The following is an 18,952-nucleotide window of genomic DNA, read 5'->3' as shown; positions in this document are numbered from 1 at the left end:
AGAGATCCCAAGGTCATTCTGAGACTTTGGACTTCTCGGGCATAAGGAGCCAAGGAAGATGACTTCTTCTTCAAAAGATTTATTTGTTTATTTGAGAGGCAGAGTTACAGACAGAGAAAGAAAGAGAGAGGTCTTCCATCTGCTGGTTCACTCCACAAATGGCCGCAACAGCTGGAGCCGTGCCAATCCAAAGCCAGGAACCAGAAGCTTCTTCTAGGTCTCCCATGTGGGTGCAGGGGCCCAAGGACTTGGGCCATCTTCTACTGCTTTGCCAGGCCGTTAGCAGGGAGCTGGATTGGAAGTGGAGCAGCTGGGACACGAACTGTCGTCCGAATGGGATACCCGCACTGCAGGCGGAGGCTTAACCTGCTACACCACAGCGCTGGCCCTGGGAAGACTTCTGATCAGAGCACCAGGAAGGGTGCTTTTGGCGGAGGGGTAGGGGGAGATCAGCCAGTGGGAGTCAGTGGGGCCCAGCAGCTGAGCAGTGGCTGCAGAATTGGAACCAATGCTGCAGATATCCTGAAATCAAACGGTGGCCGCCGGCTGCACTGATTCTGTCCTGGAGGTTTCTTCCCGTGGGAGCCTGAGGACACCAATGCGGCCCAGCCCGCCTGGCTCCATGTTGAGGATGGAGACGCTGAGGAGAAGGCAGAGTCCATCAGCAGAGGTGATGACAAGGCAGGGTGTGGCCAGGCAGAAGGGGCTCAGAGAAGGACTGCGCACCTAGAGGACTGCTCCAGATGCACCCCAAGGTGCATTCGGAGGAGGAAAAAGGCAGGAACAGGCTCGCTCGCAGAAGCAGAGGGTACAGTCGTGCGGATAACCGCTCCCTGCTGGGAGGAAGTGATGGTCTGGGTGGGAGGGAAGACAGCCAAGGAAACAGGGCCGCTCTGAGTGTGCCCCGGGCTCCCAGCCAGGCCTCTTCACCCAGGGGACCCAAACGCCTGGCAGATGAGCCCTCTGCATCCCGAAGCCCCAGGGCAGAAGGCGAGCAAACGCATTCGGCCGGCAGACACTTCCCCGGGTCCCATTCCAGGGTGAGCTGTGGGCAGTGCCTGCCCTGGGAAGGGCGTCCTCACTGACACGGAGGGGCACAGGTGTGCAAGAAACTGCAGACCGCAGAGCAGGACAGCAGGTGGCCTGCGGCTCTGATAGGTGCGGCCCGCTGCCATCCGGAGGGCGTCGCTCGTTTCTGGCAACTCCAGGAACTCGGCACAGAACAAAACCCCACACTTTAAAGGAAAATTCCCCGTCTTGGCAGGCTCCACTTTGTGGGACATGCTTTGCAAAATGGGGTCCTTACTGATCCTTATTAGAAACGCAAGCCGACCTAAGGAGCCTTTACACCAGCCGTTCTCTGGAGCCTGCACCAGAGCCAGACACGTGGGTGGGTTTGTCCTGTGGTGCTGGCCTTTGCTGCTCAGGCACAGGCCGAGTGCTTTGTGCTGATGCCAAGGCGGGTGTGAGCAGCAGTGTCGGGAAGAACGCGTTTCCATTTTGCTTGCATGCGCACACAGCCCTTAGTGGCCATGGAGGGAGCGCCTCTTGCACTCGGGTTTGCAACCTGCTGGGCCCCAAAGCCCCCTCCTCGGGGCGCGGCAGGGGGGGCTGCCCCATGTCTTCATGGAGACTCCTGGTAGGCTTTTGATGTCCCGACCCAGGGAGCCACGCCAGTGGCCGGTAGAGGGCAGCAGCGCGCTCCAGCCCAGGACGTGCTTGGCAGGGGGCCCGCGGGCAAGAGCCTGGCGAGGTGTGGACTCACCCCTGAGGCGGAGGAGAAGGAGGAGGCCTGGGTACTGCACACCCGTGTGAGCACCAACGTGCATGGGGTGCGGCTTTGCTGCCAGTGCAGCCCTCAGCTGTGACGTGCAGAAGGCAGGCAGCCGGTGCAGGCGTCTGGGCTGGAAGAGCAAGGAGGCGGGGAGTTAGGAACGTGAGAGAGCCATGGTCTAGAATGGTGGAGAGGTGTAAGGGCGTGGCTACACTGAGCAGGCAGGGAAGGTTCCAGAACAATCATGAGGCTCGCAGAGAACTGGTGTGGGTGCAGAGGAAAGGGTGGGAGAGCCAGGAGCTGGAGAGTAGGAGAGAAGGACAGCCTTTCAAAGGAGGAGCGCCCCAGGAATAAGTGACCATGCGGTTGACGACGGATCTTCCTGCGGACCTGGAAGAGAACAGGAGCCAGTGCCACAGCCCTTTGTGACTGAAGCGGAGTGGCCAGGGACAGAAGATGATGACTGGGAGGTGGGCCGGGACAGGGCTGCTGTCCCAGGAGACTTGGGCATCCACACAGAGGTGCCTAGCTTGGAGGGTGACATTTAGTAGACAGAGCTGTGTGGTCTTAGGTAAGTTACTTACCTTCTCTGGGCCTCAGTTTGCTCACCTGTAAAATGGACCTACAAATAGCACAGAAGACTGGGAGGATGAGGGCAAGGGGCGAGCTCAGAGCCACGGGGGGATTGAGTGTGTAGGTGAAGGCAGCCTGCCGTGTGGTGACGATGCACATGACTCTCACACACTTGTCCCTCGGTGTTCACAGGGGATCGGTTCCAAGACAACCTCCCCCCATCCAGGTACTCGAATCTGCAAATGCTCTGTCCCATATATAAGGTGGCACGGTATTTTAACCTAGGCACCTCCTCCCATATACTTAAAATCATCTTGGATTACTTTTAAGACCTAACTCAGTGTCAGCACTGCATAAACAGTTGTTATACTGTGTTGTTCCGGCAGAAAAGTCTGTGCATACTCAGTAAAGGCAAAAACATTCCCCAGATATTCGCCATCTGTGGTTGGTGGAATCCATGGATGTGGGACCCACAATAAGGATGGCTGACTGTGTGTCCCTGCTGATTCCCCAGACTCCAGCCCAGCGGTTCTCAGATGTGAGGGCCAGAGAAAAGACACTGCCAGGCTGGCACCACGGCTCACTAGGCTAATCCTCCACCTGCAGCGCCGGCACCCCGGGTTCTAGTCCTGGTCGGGGCGCCGGATTCTGTCCCGGTTGCTCCTCTTCCAGGCCAGCTCTCTGCTGTGGCCCGGGAGTGCAGTGGAGGATGGCCCAGGTCCTTGGGCCCTGCACCTGCATGGGAGACCAGGAGAAGCACCTGGTTCCTGGCTTTGGATTGGCGCAGCGCGCTGGCCGCAATACGCCGGCCATAGCGGCCACTTGGGGGGGTGAACCAATGGAAAAAGGAAGACCTTTCTCTCTCTCTCTCTCTTTTACTGTCTAACTCTGCCTGAACAACAACAACAACAAAAAAAGACACAGCCAGATCCCAGCCCCGAAGCTTCTCCTCCAGGAGGGCTGGGGTGGGGCCTGAGAATTGGCCATGCAGCTGCTGCCCCCGCCCAGAGCCCAGCAGTTGGCACAGCGGGACAGCCTCAGCCTGGGCCTTAAGGACAGCAGAAATTCTAATCGCGGCACAAGGCAGGGCGGTGCTGGGTGAAGGGGAGATGGTGCCAGCAGAGCCTTGGAGTTGTGGTTTGTGAAGGAAGCTGGAATCCTATCTGGAGAGCTGTGACGCTGATGACTATGCAGCCACCCATTTGTTTCACAGACAGAACGCTGTGGCCCCAGCAATATTTTGGACTTGGCAATGGCCAGGGGTTGGCTTGTTCCAATGGAATGCTGTATGATGCGTCTAGAGCATGTGTTGGCCCTGTGAGAGTTCACCTTGTCCCTTGCTCTTGTCCAAAGCTAACCCCACGGTCCACACCCATACCTGGAATCAGTCCAGGGTTTTTACTGCTGCGTGAGCTTGGGAAGAAGTCTCCCAGGCACATGCTTGGAAGCGAAGGTAGTACTTTTCTCAGATAGTGAGTGCCCCATGCCTGATGCCGTGGTTGGAGCCCAGCACCTGCCCGGAGGAACATCCCCTTCACAGCTGGTCACCTATCTGCAGCCAGCATGAGCCCAGTTCGGAACCCTGGGCCCTGCCACGGAGCCTCCAATGGCAGTGTTTTATTAGGGTCAAGCATTCAATTAGCAGCCTCCTGGCTCAGCCTGAGGCGGTCGATGGTTATCAATGGTGCCTGGGAGCACAGGTGGCCCTGTGTGTTTGCTGCAAAAATCCTGTGGCCCATAACTCAGCCCAGCTTAGGTGAACGGCTGTGCTGTGCAAGCAGTTCAGTCAGGAAACGGAACCTGCTCTGCTGATGGCTAGGATGGAAGCTAAATGACTTCATACAAATGAAAGGGACACTGACCCTTCAGCCTTCCCTCTTAGCATCTTAACTAACAGTGCTTGGCAGGTGTATTGAGGTCTGTGTTGACTGTGCTGCCCCCATCCGCCCGCCTCCCCCCCACCAATGCCCCAGGGCCAAGTGCTCTCAGCTTAATAATAAAAACTCAGTGCTCAGCAGCTCTCAAGTTTTCCTACCAGCCCTTCTTCCTCCAGGAGAATCATGGAGGTTCCCAGCTGGCGGGTGTTGTCTAGATCAGTGCTTCCCAGAGGATGGCCTGAGCACCATTGCAGCCAAGTGCCCAGGCGAATGCCGGGATAGCAGAGAGAACCTGAAAATCTACCTGGGAGTCAGGTGTGGGCAGCACTGGGGGGATTTTTGGTTTAGTTTATTTTTTAAAAGATTTATTTTATTTATTTGAAAGGCAGAGTTAGAGAGAGAAAGAGAGAGCCACAGTCACAGAGAGGTGGGGAGGGGTAGAGAAAGGGATCTTCAATCCGCCAGTTCACTCCCAAAATGGCCACAAAGGTGAGAGATGGGCCAGGCTGAAACCAGGATCTTCATCTGGGTCTCCCACATGAGTGCAGGGGCCTGGGCACTTGGGCCATCTTCCGCTGCTTTCCCAGGTGCATTAGCAGGGAGCTGGAACAGAAGTGGAGCAGCCAGGACTCGAACCAGTGTCCATATGGGATGCTGGCATTGCAGGTGGCAGTTTAACCTGCTGTAGCACAACACAAGCCCCTATTTGTTTATTATTTTCAACTACTTGAAAAGCAAAGCAAAAGAGAGAGAGAGATCCCATCCCGTTCACGGGTTCAGTTCCCAAATGCCACAAAAGCCAGATCTAGGCCAGACCAAAGCCAGGAACCTCTGTGATTGGCAGGAACCCAAACACTTGAGCCATCATCTGCTGCCTTCCAGTGTGCACAATGGCAGGTAGCTGAATCAGAAGTGCAGGAGCCAGGACTCAAACTGGCACTCTGATATAAGATGTGGGTGTCCCAAGTAGCAGCTTAACCTACTGCATCACCATGCCTACCCCTTAATTTTATATCTTTAGTTGTGGGAAAATACACACAACATAAAATTTTCCATTTTCATCATTTTTAAATGTGCAGTTTAGTGGCGTTAAATACATTCACCACCATCGGGCTTCAGAAGTTTTCATTATTCCAAACTGAAAATCTGTATTAAACAATAACTCCTCACCCCCATAGCCGCCACTGGATTTTCTATCTCTATGAATTGGCCTGTTCTAGATATCTCGTGTAAGTGGACTGGCTTACTTCTTCAGAGTTCATCTGTGCTGTAGAATGAGTCTGGATTCCACTCCTTTTTTAAGGCTGAATAGCATCCATTACAGACGCGTCAGACTTTGCTTCTGCATTCACTGGTGGACTTCGGGTTGTTCCGCCTTTGGGCTGCTAGGAATCAGACCACTGTGAACACGTGTACATACCTGCTTGCGTTTCTGCCTTGAGTTCTTTTGGGAGCATACCCAGAAGTGAATTTGCTGGGTCATATGATAATATTACTGAATTTTTAAAATTTATTTTTTATTTATTTTATTTAGTTTCTAAGCACTCAAGGTGCAAAGTTGCAAGTGGAGGACTAGATGATCAGACTCTGCAATTCGAATCACCTGGAAAGATGAACAACTCTGATGCCAAGACCAACCTCAGGCCAACTAAATTGGCCTCTCTTGGATAGGACCCAGGCACTGTGATTCCATGTGTGGCCAAGTTCCAGAACCATCGGTAAGAACACAGATTCTTGAGGGATCCTGAACCCTAAGAGCCCATTGAATGGGTCAAGGATAACCTGGATTGCACCTGTCTCAAGACTCCTCAGGAGGTTCTAATAGGTAGTCAGGGCTGACAGCCACTAATCTTGTCTGGGCTCTTGGTGGAACATGAGAACTCGGAGGCTTTAAGGGGCAACTTACTCTGCCCACGCCTCTGAGCCCTTTGTGGCCTGAGTCAACCTTTGTCTCCTCGGCCGGTTCCCAAGTCAATCCCGTGGATTCTCCAGACTATACCATACGGTCACAGAGGGTGGAATCATCGATAAGACCTGCATCTTTCCTTCTCTGAAGTGGAACTGACATGCTGAGATTAGTGGACTGTCAGTTGGGTTATAACGCCTGTTTTGAAATGTGAATTTGCTCCCAGCACAACTCATGCATTAGAGGACATGCCTGACATGTTGCATAAGCTTATAAGCTTATACAACCCATCAATGACTCAAAGCCTGCATCTAAATTACTAAATCTAATCATAACTTTGCCTAGTAGCAAGCTTTAGCCCAACTCCCAAATTAAAGCAATTCTCAAAACCTAAACATTTTATAAAAGTTTAGGAACAGGGCCTGTCGCTATGGTGCAGCAGGTAAAGCCTCAGTCTGCAGCACTGCTTCCAATCTAGCTCCCTGCTAATGCACCTGGAAAAGTGGTGGAAGATGGCCCAAGTGCTTGGGCCCCTGCACCCACATGGGAGACCTGGAAGAAGCTCCTGGCTCCTGGCTTCATCTGGCCCATCCCTGGCTTTTGCGGCCATTTGGGGAGTGAACCAGCAGATGGAAAATCTGTCTATCTCTGTCTCTCCCTCTCTCTCTGTAACTCTGACTTTCAAATGAACAAATCTTAAAAAAAAAAATTTAAGAACAATATTAATATAATAGGGATGTGAACTTTACACTTGTTTATGTGCAATTTCCTTTTTTTAAAAAAATAATTTATTTGTTTATTTGAAAGGCAGAGTTATAGAGAGGCAGAGGTAGAGAGAGAGAGAGAGAGAGAGGTCTTCCATCTGTTGGTTCACTCACCAAATGACCGCAATGGTCGGAGCTGAGCCTATTCAAAGCCAGGAGCCAGGAGCTTCTTCCCCAGGGTCTCCCACTTAAGTGCAGGGGCCCAAGCACTTGGACCATCTTCCACTGCCTTCCCAGGCTATAGCAGAGAGCTGGATTGGAAGAGGAGCAGCGGGACTTGAACTGGCGCCCATATGGGATGCTGGCACTTCAGGTGGTGGCTTTAATTTTTATTTTTTTTAAAAAGATTTATTTATTTATTTAAAAGTCAGAGATACACAAATAAAGAAGGAGAGGCAGACAGAGAGAGAGAGGGAGGGAAGGAGAGAGAGAGAGAGGTCTTTTATCTGCTGGTTCAATCCCCAGTTAGCTGCAACAGCCAGAGCTGCGCCGAACAGAAGCCAGGAGCCAGGAGATTCTTCTGGGTCTCCCACGCTGGTGCAGGGGCCCAAGAACTAGGGCCATCTTCCACTGCTTTCCCAGGTCATAGCAGAGAGCTGGATCAGAAGTGGAGCAGTCAGGAATCAAACTGGTGCCCGTATGGGATGCCAGCACTGCAGGCGGCGGCTTTATCCGCTACACTATGGCGCCGGCCCCCAGGTGGTGGTTTTACGCACTACACCACAGCACTGGCCCCTTATATGCAATTTCTTATGTATAAAGACAGAAAGCAGGACCCAGCAGAGCCTTGCCACATAGAATATACAGAATACACTCCCTATATCTTTCAGCTACCTCCATTCTCCACAGATGCTTTGAGCATCTGGGGTTGCCGCTTTCCCTTGGACACCAGATCTTTCCCCTGCTTCAAGGCAGTAGCTCGTGAGCAATGGCCCTGTGATGGCCGCATCCACAAGCCCATTCTTACTGTGGTGGTTATGCTTTGGGGGCCACGCACCTTGGCTCAAACTGTGCTGCTGCTTTTATTGGATTCCAATCCTTTCTGTTTTTAAACCTTCTGGGGATGAACGTTTTGAGTCCTGTCTCCTCGCCCCATTTATCCCACAAGCCCCGTGCTTTGGTGTGCTTTTGCACAGAGCAGTGACTTTTAAGAAGGAATATATGCGTCACCCGAGAGAACGAGCCGAGCCGTGGAAGTGGTCTGACCTGTTGTGCTTTGTCGTCCTTTTAGTGATGACTTAGGAGCACACTGGCTGGTGGGGAAATTTAGCCTCCAGCTCTCCCAGTCTCTGTCCACCAAGGCCCCAGGGAGCGCCCCTCTCAATGACAACCAGATGGGCCGGAAGCCGTCCCCACGTGTTCGCCGGCTGCACCTGGATCTCAGGGGACATGGTGGCCGCAGGTCGCAGGCTGCGGGTGGGACCTCCTCCACACACTGCCATCCTTCCGGTCCCCTTCTTGCCTTAACCCATTTCAGGTTTCCGGTTTCAGGTCACCTGGTTTCTTTCTTGAATTCCTTTGATGCCCAGGCTGGCTGATCCCCACCTGCTGTGGGTCACACGCCTCTGTGGATGGATGGACCACATTCTTGGACTCTCTGAGGTTTGACCAGGTCCGAAGCGACCTCATTGCCTGTTCTCACCCTTGGGTTAAATTTTCCTTGACTCAGTCCTCATGCAATATTTACTGCAACCCACTTTGGCTTCTGGTCTCGAATTCCAGGACACTCTGCTTGGGTGCTCTGCTCAAGACACCCAATGCACCTGCTCGCCTGTCCTGTGCTTTGATCCACAAGAAGCTGCTTTGGAGGTTATAGTGTAGCGGTTTCCTGTCTTTGTGCACTTCCTAAGGAAATAGATCAGCATGGTATTGTAATACAACACAGGCCCAAACAATTTTCTTTAAAATCTGTTTGTTTAGCTGGCTTTATCCACCTTACCTCCTTTAAGTAGCTTCCCCATTATGAACTTGAAAATTCAATATCTTGTTTGGTGCTGTCTTTCACTCATTAATACCACAAATTGACGATCAAGTCACCAAGTTTGGCATGAACCTGTTGGCATGGGCCAACCTGGAGTCGACTATGAAGAGACAAAATTGAAGCTAAAAATGTGAACTTCGTCATTCTGAGCTGATGTCCTCATGCCCACATCTCTGTGGACATTTCTTTGCCTGGTTCTGTAAGATGAGGATTCGTTGTTTGGACAAAGCAGAGGCTGCAAAACTGTCAGTGTCTTGGAGGTCAAGTTAGTTCTTTCCTACAAATACTGGTTGTTCAGCATCAGAGTGTTTCTGTCTACAGTCACTTCAGATCCTCATTTAGGAAATCAAAGTCTATTTTCCTTTCTTCTAGAGCTGAGATCAGCAAACAGTGGTCCATGTCTGGCCTGCAAAGCCAGCGCATCCTTTCCGGAACAAAAAGCGTGGCGGTTGTTTAACATAAGCCAACGGTTCTCAGTACGACTTTGAAATGGATTGGCCCAGGAGGCCAGTGAGCCCTGTGAACCTGGGGGCAACATTCGGCTTGTGCTGCAGACTTTGCAGAGGGCAAGGAATCAGCACTCTGAGCAGATTCTTCAAGGGCCCGGTGACCTCAAAGTACAGAGGGGCTGCTGCAGTGACAGCATCAGGTGTGAGCTCCTGGGCGGATTTCTGCGTGCCCTGCTGGGCACTGTGGAATCCACTTCACACCGGCAGGTGCAGAAAGGTTGCTCTGAACTCAACACGGTCTCCGCACGACTATTTGTTCTCCCCCTGTGAAATGCATCACCCCGCCTCTCCCGAGGGCCCCTGCTTCCTCCATGTGCCATTAGCTGCGCCTCCCAGGCCTTTACCAGCTCTGGAATCACTGCCCTGCCATCAGACATGGGAAATGCAGAGCTGGGTTCTGGGCCCGGTGCCGTAACTGCCTCGGGAACTTTGTCGTTCTCTTTTAGAGCTCCTCTGCCCTTTCCAGATGTGTCCTGTAAACTGGGATTTCTATTTGATATTCTCAATGCTTGGGGGACATATTCAGGATGCAAATGACAAGTATGTCATTGAAGATGGCAGGTGCACTGGGGACAGAGCAGAGCCTGTTGGGACAGGGTTTCGCTTTAATGCCTGTAATGCCTTCATCTGCCCTGATTCCTGTTTTCTTCAACAATTCTTCAGTTTATCTATTAAGATCGCTTTTACCTCATTTCCTAAAATGCAGCCTCCCCCGCCCGTGTGTGTCATCTGTACATACGACCTCGTTAGCTCCCAGTCCCAGTCACAACCACAAGAAATTCACAGAGAAGGAAAGTGGCTGTGTGGTTTTCATAACCTAGTTTGATCACCCACACAAAAAAACATCCCAGACTTCCGTGGAGCGCGGGAGCAGTGCTCACAGACTTTCTGGTCTTGGTCACCAGGGCGCCTGAAATGCGCTTGGGAAGAAAAAATGAGAAGTGCTTCAGCTCCACGGGTACCGTTGCTTCTTTATAACAACTGTTTGAAATGATCCCTCTGCTATTCTGAAATGGAATTCATAGACATAACGTAATCTACCTGCACACCTGATTTTAAAGAAATCAAGATGATCCCCTCCCCTCCCCCCGCCCCTTGGTGGTATGCAAAAATAAATAAACAAAAGGGAGAGCACCTTCCCGTGGATTGGTATGTGTTTCACTGTGGGACTGCCTGGGCACAACTGCACCAGGAGATGAGGTGAGTTAGACGCTTCCACCTGCTGATACAGAGGAGGTCTGACAATTAGCAATGAGGGCCAGATACATCTGCTCACTCATATGAGCAGCCCCTGCGAAGGCCACCTGCTCACGACTCCCTGCGGAAGCATTGGCCATCATGGAACGATCTTCTGAAACGGTGAATAACACTGTGTCAGGCCCCAGAGTGAACAAGGTGCCATTTTCCCTGGCTTGGCCAGGTGGCTGCATTCCTGGAAAATGCAGTGTGCGCTGAGGTGGCGCACGAAGACTTTGCTATCCTGGCCCCCATGGCTGGGTTCAGCGCTAACTCGGAGCAGGGTTTTCGCTTTCAGGGATGCATGCGTGGGTGTCCCAGGGTTGTGAGGGGCCGGCCCAGAACCACCAGGTACCTTAGTGTCCCTGCTTCCTGGCGACGGGTTGGTGCCCACACACGTCACTGTGACAACCAGAAAGCCTGCAAGGTCCTGTTCTGTGCTTTCCCTTCCCCTTCCCTGGCTCCTTCTTGCTCTCCCTCTCTCTTTTTCTTCATTTCCTTCTTTTTGTGAGCACCACAATGTGGGAGAGATGATAGACAAAAACACACAGACAAGATTGTTAAGCACCGAGGATAATCAATTTGATGGATATAAGCAAGGTGGGTTTTGAGAGGATAACCAGGCAAGGGCACTACGCCAAGCACTAAGGTGGGGAAAGCTCTGAGCAAGTGCTGGTGTGAAATCCAGCCACAGGAAGAGCAGGAGAATAGGGTGCGCGTAGGAGCAGCGTGTGCCAAGGCCCTGAGGTCGGGAAGAGTTCGGAACAGCAGAGGGGAGTGTCTCTGGCTGGAACTCCCACCCGTGGGCCATGGTTCTGGCTGCTCCCTCCACCTTGACTATTGCGCCTCTCCATATCCTTTCTTTCCTTCCTTCAGGTCTCTGCTCAGTTAAATTTCTATCAGAGAGGCCCTGCTGAACACTCTGTGAACAGCAGCCACCACTCGGGCTTTCACAGCCCTGTCTCCTTTCCCCGGCTTCACCTCTACCTGTGTCACCTGTTTCTTTTGTCACCTGTCGCCTCTCCCCTACACCAGAGCACAAGCTGCATGAGGGTAGCTCAGTTTGTTTCGTTCACTGCTATCTCTCCAAGTCCCAAAGCAGCACCCGACTTGTTCAGTAACTTAGTGAGGTGGCAAATGCTCAAGATGGTGTTGAAAAGACAGACGAGAGCCGGATCATAGACCTCCTTGCAGGATTTCCTCCAGGCTCAGCGAGGAGGAGAGAGGAGGGAGGTGGAGTGAATCAGGTTTTAAAGGAACTCTGACTGCTGTTTGGAGAACGGAGAGCAAGGTTGGAAATCCGGCCAGCGAGGAGCGTCCCGTCTCGCCCAGATAGGAGACACTTGGGATGAAGGTGTGGATTGCTGGGGGATGGAGGAAGAGACTGAAGCTGCCTCTGCTGTGGTTACCACCAGTGGGGATGGCAGAGCAATGTGCTGAGAAAAACTCAAAGCCGTGTGAACCCCTCCACCCCTTCTATTCTAATGATCATTAAATACCCATTTTTGATCCTTGGCGTCAATGTCACCTGCTGATTTGCTGTATTGTGTGCGCCACAGCCTCCCAGCCCCGCACAAAGAAAGCCCCCACGAGAGCCGGCCACTGGTCCAGGGTCCAACACCAGCGCCGGCACTTGCTCTGCTCTGACGCCGACGTTGTGATGCCCCTTGTGGGGTTAAGGCTCTTTATAAGGTGCTGCTGCCTTCCTACCTCTCTTTCCTGTCCCTCCCGCCTCCTCCCCCGCTCCACTGGGCTGGGTAACTCTGCCCTTGTCTCCCAACAGTGAGGTCAGATCAGATGGGTTCCAGGCACAAAGACGGAGGAGCTCTGCCAGGGGCAGACACCAAGCTGTGGGCAGGGTCCTTGTGTGTCTTCTCTGTTCTCTGCACGGCACCTAACACCACACTCGGAACACAAGCCAGACACAAGCAGTGAGCCCCTTTTGCTAGTGTACAGGTGATGTAAGCACCAGACTTACCAAGAAGCCTGTTTTTTTCTATTGTACACTCACATAGTCACACAACAAATGCCAGGCGTGCAATAGGTGCTGAACACATTTTTATTAAACCAACCAAGCCTCACACTTTGTGGATATCTCTATGAGAGGTGTTGTTAGGATCAGATCCAAGAAATGGACTAGGATCCTGGACGAGTGCGAGAGAATCAGTGGATTTCTTTTCCACTTATCAGCTGAGCCTTCTATGGGTGAGGAGTGGGGTTGGGGGAGGTGGTCCCTGACTGAAGTGAGGCAAGAATGTGTCTCTTCCTGCTGTTATCTCCACTTCACTCAGCAAACCTTCAGTGAATAAATGAGCAAATAAGTAGATGAACAAAGTTACAAAGATTAGATGAAATATTTTAAGGTACCTAGACTAGTACGTGAGGTGTAGAAAAAGCAATATAATTGATAGAAAGAACAAGAATGGCTTTGTCTCTAGCCAGCCACATCTGCCAGCAGCCACATTCATGGAGTCAGATGAACACAGTGGTACAAGGAGTAGGCACGTAGTAGAGGAGTCAGCCAAATTCCTTAAAAAAAAAAAAAAGATTTATTTGTTTTAAAAGGCAGAGTGACACAGAGAGAGAAATCTTCCATCTGCTGGTTCACTCCCCAGATGGCCACAATGGCCAGGGCTGGGTCAGGCTGAAGCCAAGAATCAGGAATTCCATCTGGGTCTCCCACGTGGGTGGTAGCGGCCCAGGTACTTGGGCCATCCTCCACTGCTTTCCCAGGCGCCTTAGCAGGGAGCTAGATTGGAAGCAGAGCAGCCAGGACTCTGTTATGGGAGGCCAGCGGGCCAAGCGGCAGCCTAACCTGCTGCACTGCAGAGCCGGCCCTGACCCCCGGGTCCTGTGAGCCCGTGTGCATGGCCCTTAAGCTTAGACGCCAGTGTTTTCGCTCTCCTTCTCCACAGGGTCATGGCAGGTCACCTCGACCTCCTCGTAGGAGTGGTGCTCATGGCCAGCCCCGGGTTTGGAATTTCTTCCTGCTCCTTGGATGCTCGGGTGGCTCTCTATCGTTTCTGCAACCTCACCCAGATCCCCCGGGTCCTCAACACCACGGAGCGTCTCCTGCTGAGCTTCAACTACATCAGGACGGTCACTACCACGTCATTCCCCTTTCTGGAGCAGCTGCAGCTGCTAGAGCTGGGGACCCAGTTCACCCCCTTGACAATTGACAGAGAAGCCTTCCGGAACCTGCCCAATCTGAGGATCTTGGACCTGGGCCAGAGTCAGGTCAGCTTCCTGCACCCAGACGCCTTCCAGGGACTCCTGCACCTGCTGGAGCTTCGGTTGTTTGCCTGCGGTCTCTCGGATGCCATCTTGCGAGATGGCTATTTCAGAAATTTGAATTCTTTATCTCGCCTGGACCTCTCCTTCAATAAGATCCACAGCCTTTCCCTTCACCCCTCCTTCGGGGAGCTGAGTTCCTTGCAGTCTGTAGACTTCTCCCACAACCAAGTGCCAGCCGTGTGTGAGAGTGAGCTCAGGCCTCTCCAAGGGAAGCAGCTCGCCTTCTTCGGCCTCGCGGATAATAACCTGTACAGCAGGGTCGCTGTGGACTGGGAGGCGTGTGGGAATCCCTTCAGGAACATGGTGCTGGAGACCCTGGACGTTTCCAGCAACGGCTGGAACGTGGACATCACGGGAAACTTCAGCCGTGCCATCAGTGGGAGCCAGACTACCTCTCTGATTCTCGCCCACCACATTATGGGTTCTGGATTTGGCTTCAACAACCTCAAGGATCCCACCCAGGACACGTTTGCTGAGCTGGCCAGAAGCTCGGTGCTGCACCTGGATCTGTCCCATGGGTTTATCTTCTCCCTGAACCGCAGACTCTTTGAGACCCTCAAAGCCTTGAAGTTTCTGAACCTCGCCCACAACAAGATAAACAAGATTGCCAACGAGGCATTCTATGGACTCGACAAACTCCAGATTCTCAATATGTCACATAACCTTTTGGGAGAGCTTTATGATTCTGATTTTTATGGACTACCTGAGCTCACCTATGTTGATCTTCAAAAGAATCACATTGGGATCATTCAGGCCCAAACCTTCAGATTCCTGGAAAAATTAAATACGTTGGATCTCCGGGATAATGCTCTGAAAACCATTTCTTCTATCCCGAGCATACCCACCATCCTTTTGGGGAACAATAAGCTGGTGTCTTTGCCAGACATCCACCTTACAGCCAAATTCATCCAGCTGTCAGAGAACAGGCTAGAACACCTGGATGACCTCTACTTCCTCCTCCGGGTACCGCAACTCCAGATTCTCATCTTGAATCAGAACCGCCTTTCCTCCTGTCAACAAAGCCACACCCCTTCAGAGAATCTCAGCTTGGAACAACTTTTCCTGGAAGGAAATATGTTGCAGCTCGCCTGGGAATCCGGCCTGTGTTGGGACGTTTTCCACGGGCTTTCTCGTCTGCAAATCCTGTTTTTGAATAACAACTACCTTAATTTCCTTCCACCTGGAGTGTTTAGCCACCTGACTGCATTAAGGAGCCTCAATCTCAAGTCTAACAGGCTGACAGCTCTCGCGCCGGGCAGTTTCCCTGCCAGTTTAGAGATTCTGGATGTATCCAGGAACCAGCTCCTCTCTCCCGATCCGCATTTATTTGCCTCACTGAGCGTCTTGGACATAACCCATAACAAGTTCATCTGTGTGTGTGAACTTAACATGTTTATCAGTTGGCTTAACAAAACCAACGTCACTATATTTGGATCTCCCGAAGACCTCTACTGCATGTATCCCGACTCATTCTTTGGGGTTTCGCTCTACTCTGTTTCCACGGAGGGCTGTGATGAAGAGGAAATGTTGAAGTCCTTGAGGTTTTCCCTGTTCGTCGTGTGGACTGTCGCTCTGACGCTGTTCCTCGCGGCCACCCTCGGAGTCACACAGTTCCGGGGGCTTTGCTTCCAGTGTTACCAGGCTGCCCAGAGGCTGGTGTTTGAGGACCATCCCCAGGGAACAGAACCCGATACATACAAGTATGACGCCTACCTGTGCTTCAGCGGCAAAGACTTTGAGTGGGTGCAGAATGCTTTGCTCAGACACCTGGACAGGCAGTACAGTGACCAAAATAGATTCAACCTCTGCTTTGAAGAAAGAGACTTTGTCCCAGGGGAAAACCACATAGCCAACATCCAGGCTGCCGTGTGGAGCAGCAGAAAGATCATCTGTGTGGTGAGCAGACACTTCCTGCGCGATGGCTGGTGCCTGGAAGCCTTCAGTTATGCCCAGAGCAGGTGTTTCTCTGACATCAGCAGCGCGCTCATCATGGTGGTGGTCGGGTCCCTGACCCAGTACCAGTTGATGAAGCATCAGTGCCTCCGAGGATTCGTCCAGAAGCAGCAGTACTTGAAGTGGCCCGAGGATCTCCAGGATGTTGGCTGGTTTCTCAGCAAGCTCTCTCAACACATAGTAAAGAAAGAAAAAGAAAAGAAGAAAGACGAAAACATTGTGTTGCAAACGGTGGCCACCATCTCCTAGTCCAAGGAGCAGTGTGCAATTTCTCTGAAGCTGCAAATAGCTCTTCGTGTTGTCTGTGCACCGGTACCACTGCAGGGCCCCTTCTTGGAGTCGCTTTCCTACTGTGAAAACAACAGAAATCTCTTGATGTTCGTGTCAACAGGATGATTTGTCTCACTGACCTCCAAATGGAAAATAAGAGATCTAGAAAATTAGAACTGCCCCTCGAGGTGCCCCCGTCCACTGATTTCCTTTCAGACCCAATAATTCTGTTCTCCCCTGATGTATCGACTGCAGAATGCGCCCTCGCCAGGAAAGGGCACCTTGGGAGAAGTTACAGGTGTCTGGCACCCGCGCTCTGGCATTCAACCAAGAAGGGGAGGCTCAATGACTGAGTTTTCTGTGCTCTGCAAAAACAATGCTAAGTAGAAGACAAAAGAAGATGAACAGCAGGTGCAGGCCACCCCCTCTCCTAAAGATTAGTGGTGGCCTCCAAGAAACTGGGATAGGAATGCCTGCCTCTCTTGTGGCCGTACTGTACTTCCTGTCCACATCTTCAGCTCCTCTGGGTCCAACGCTGTGGGCCCCCAGCATTCTTTTGCACACTACCTTTCTTTCATCCCGGCATTCAAGACTTCGCATGACTGAGCACCAACCTACTTTTTGGACCTTATTTCCCACCACACCTCACTTATCGGGTCCCCAGGCTATTATGGAAAGAACGTGGACTTTGCGCACGGATCTGGATTGAGTTCTGGTTCTGCTGCTTTTTAGCTGTGTGCCATGTTACACCCTTGCTGTGTGCCTCAGTTTTCTCACCTGCAGGCATAATAACATCCACCTACCAGAGTTGCTGTGACAATGAGATTGTCAAAGGATGTTAGAGCTTCTTGGGTCTTTTCAATGATTACCCTAATGGCCACAAGAGAGTGAGGAGCCTGGGAGGCCATCTGGGGACTGTTGCAATTTCTTTGAAGTTGTATTTTTTTATAATCTCAAAATAAATTGATGTATATTTTGCATTATTTTCCTTTTTGTGTTTATTAATACAGAAATGTCTTTGTGCAAGAGCATTAAGAAAATGTAAACCAAGGAACAACGCACCAAACTTAGCCGATAGCCTCACATACAGCCTCCTCCTGAGCCAGCATCACTGCAGGCCATTCCTGCAGGTGGAGGAATCTATGTAGACCAGGGATCCCCTTCTCCTTGCCGTGCTCCCCAACCCTTACTCCTCCAACACACACGTAGCTGCACACACACATAGCTGCACACACATAGCTGCACACACACAAGCTGTTCTCAGCTTTTTGGGGTCCCCTTTTTTGGGTCCATGAGACTGAGCTTGCCCTGCACCCAGATATGGGGTTGTTCTATACACACCATGCACACCCCACTCTACCTCTTCATTAATGTTCTCCCATCTCTGCCTGCCACCCTACATGTTCTTCAAAATCCAGCCCATGAAGCCCCCTGGACTCCTTTTATCCCAAAGTCCTTTCTCCCTTTTGTTCTTTTGAAACTAGTACTGCCTCCTGTGAGAGTTGTGGCCTTGTCTGGCCACCCACCCCTCAAGACTACAAGCTCTGTAAGACCCTGTTCTCTGTCCCACCCTGGCTAATCATCACAGAGCACATGAGGTTTTAGGACCACACAAGAGGTTCCCACTTGCACACCTTGTCCGCGCTTCTTCCTCCCCTCCTGCTGGGATTCCCTTTCCACAATCCCACTTCCTGTCTGCCTGGTGCATTTCCTAGCCTCGCACAACCACCCATTCCTCAGGACCCAACAGATTCCTGCCTCTGATATGTGACACAGTGTGCTTCTATACTATACATGAGAGGACAACCTAGCCCATGGGAGCCTGAAGTCTTGTGTTGTCCACCTGCATATCCCAGACCCAGGATGTGCTCAGTAAGTCCCTGTTGGGTACATGAGGTGTCCTGGGAAGCCCAGCCCATCTCCAGCAGGGCCAGCTGCTAGTAGACTCTCCCGGGATGGGCAGGTGGAGCCATGAGAATGGGATCCCCACAGAGGTGCTGGTGGTGAGGAAGAGGAGGAGAACACAGGCTTTAAGAAACCTGCCGACCCCAATTTCCAAAGACTGAGCATGGTAGTGGGACAGTGACAGCCTAGACAAATAGCCAGGAGCTGGGCTGGGGTGGAGGGGTGGACGGGCACAGAGTGGGGAAGGAACACGTATACCTGCGTATGTAGTGAGTAAGGTTCTCTTGAGCTTGTGCTAAGAAATACAGCAAAAAGGGGCTGGTGCCCTGGCACAGTAGGTTACTCCTTCGCCTGCAATGCCAGCATCCCATATGGGCACTGGTTCTAGTCCTGGCTGCTCCTCTTCCAATCCAGCTCTCTGCTGTAGCCTAGGAAAGCAGTGGAAGATGGCCCAAGTCCTTGGGTCCCTGTGCCTGCGTGGGAGACTGGGAAGAAGCACCTGGCTCCTGGCTTCGGATTGGTGCAGCTCCGGCTGTTGTGGCCATTTGGAGAACAAACCAACAGGAGGAAGACCTTTGTCTGTCTCTCCCTCTCACTGTCTGTAACTCTACCTCTCTAATAAGTCAATAAAATCTTAAAAAATGCAGTGCAAGCACAGTACTGCTGCCAGAAGCGCTATAACCACCACTCAGGAAGGCTGTGGAAAGGCCATGGCGTCTCAGCTGGGTCTTTCCCGACTCGCCTGCTCCTCTGCCATCATTGTTCCCAGGCTACAGGAGCAGGGCAGAGGTGCCCCAACCAGAAGCTCACGAAAGGGGTTCCCTGGCTCTGGCGTGGGGTATGGGCAACACCAGAGACCCCTTTGTTGTGGGCAACCAACACCTTGACTTGATCTTTCAAACCAGCTCTG

At 51.9% G+C, this 18,952-nt stretch overlaps 1 protein-coding gene across 4 annotated transcripts in view; it reads left to right on the top strand.

The window, feature by feature from the left end:
* Window positions 1-18,952, top strand: part of TLR5 (toll like receptor 5) — a 33,576-nt gene that overhangs the window by 10,232 nt on the left and 4,392 nt on the right. For 2 of the 4 annotated variants that reach the window (XM_062210430.1, XM_062210431.1), the window contains exons 2-3: window positions 5,759-5,942; window positions 13,536-17,072. In XM_062210430.1, the coding sequence (XP_062066414.1) occupies window positions 13,540-16,116 (2,577 nt within the window). In that variant the 5' untranslated portion in view covers window positions 5,759-5,942; window positions 13,536-13,539 and the 3' untranslated portion in view covers window positions 16,117-17,072. Of the gene's footprint in view, window positions 1-5,758; window positions 5,943-13,535; window positions 17,073-18,952 lie in introns of those variants that run through there. The other 2 variants (XR_009867923.1, XM_062210432.1) reach the window with 2 other exon arrangements.

This window comes from Lepus europaeus, chromosome 14, assembly GCF_033115175.1.
Source record: "Lepus europaeus isolate LE1 chromosome 14, mLepTim1.pri, whole genome shotgun sequence".
Lineage (NCBI taxonomy): Eukaryota > Metazoa > Chordata > Mammalia > Lagomorpha > Leporidae > Lepus > Lepus europaeus.
This window is presented reverse-complemented; position numbering and strand designations above follow the sequence as displayed.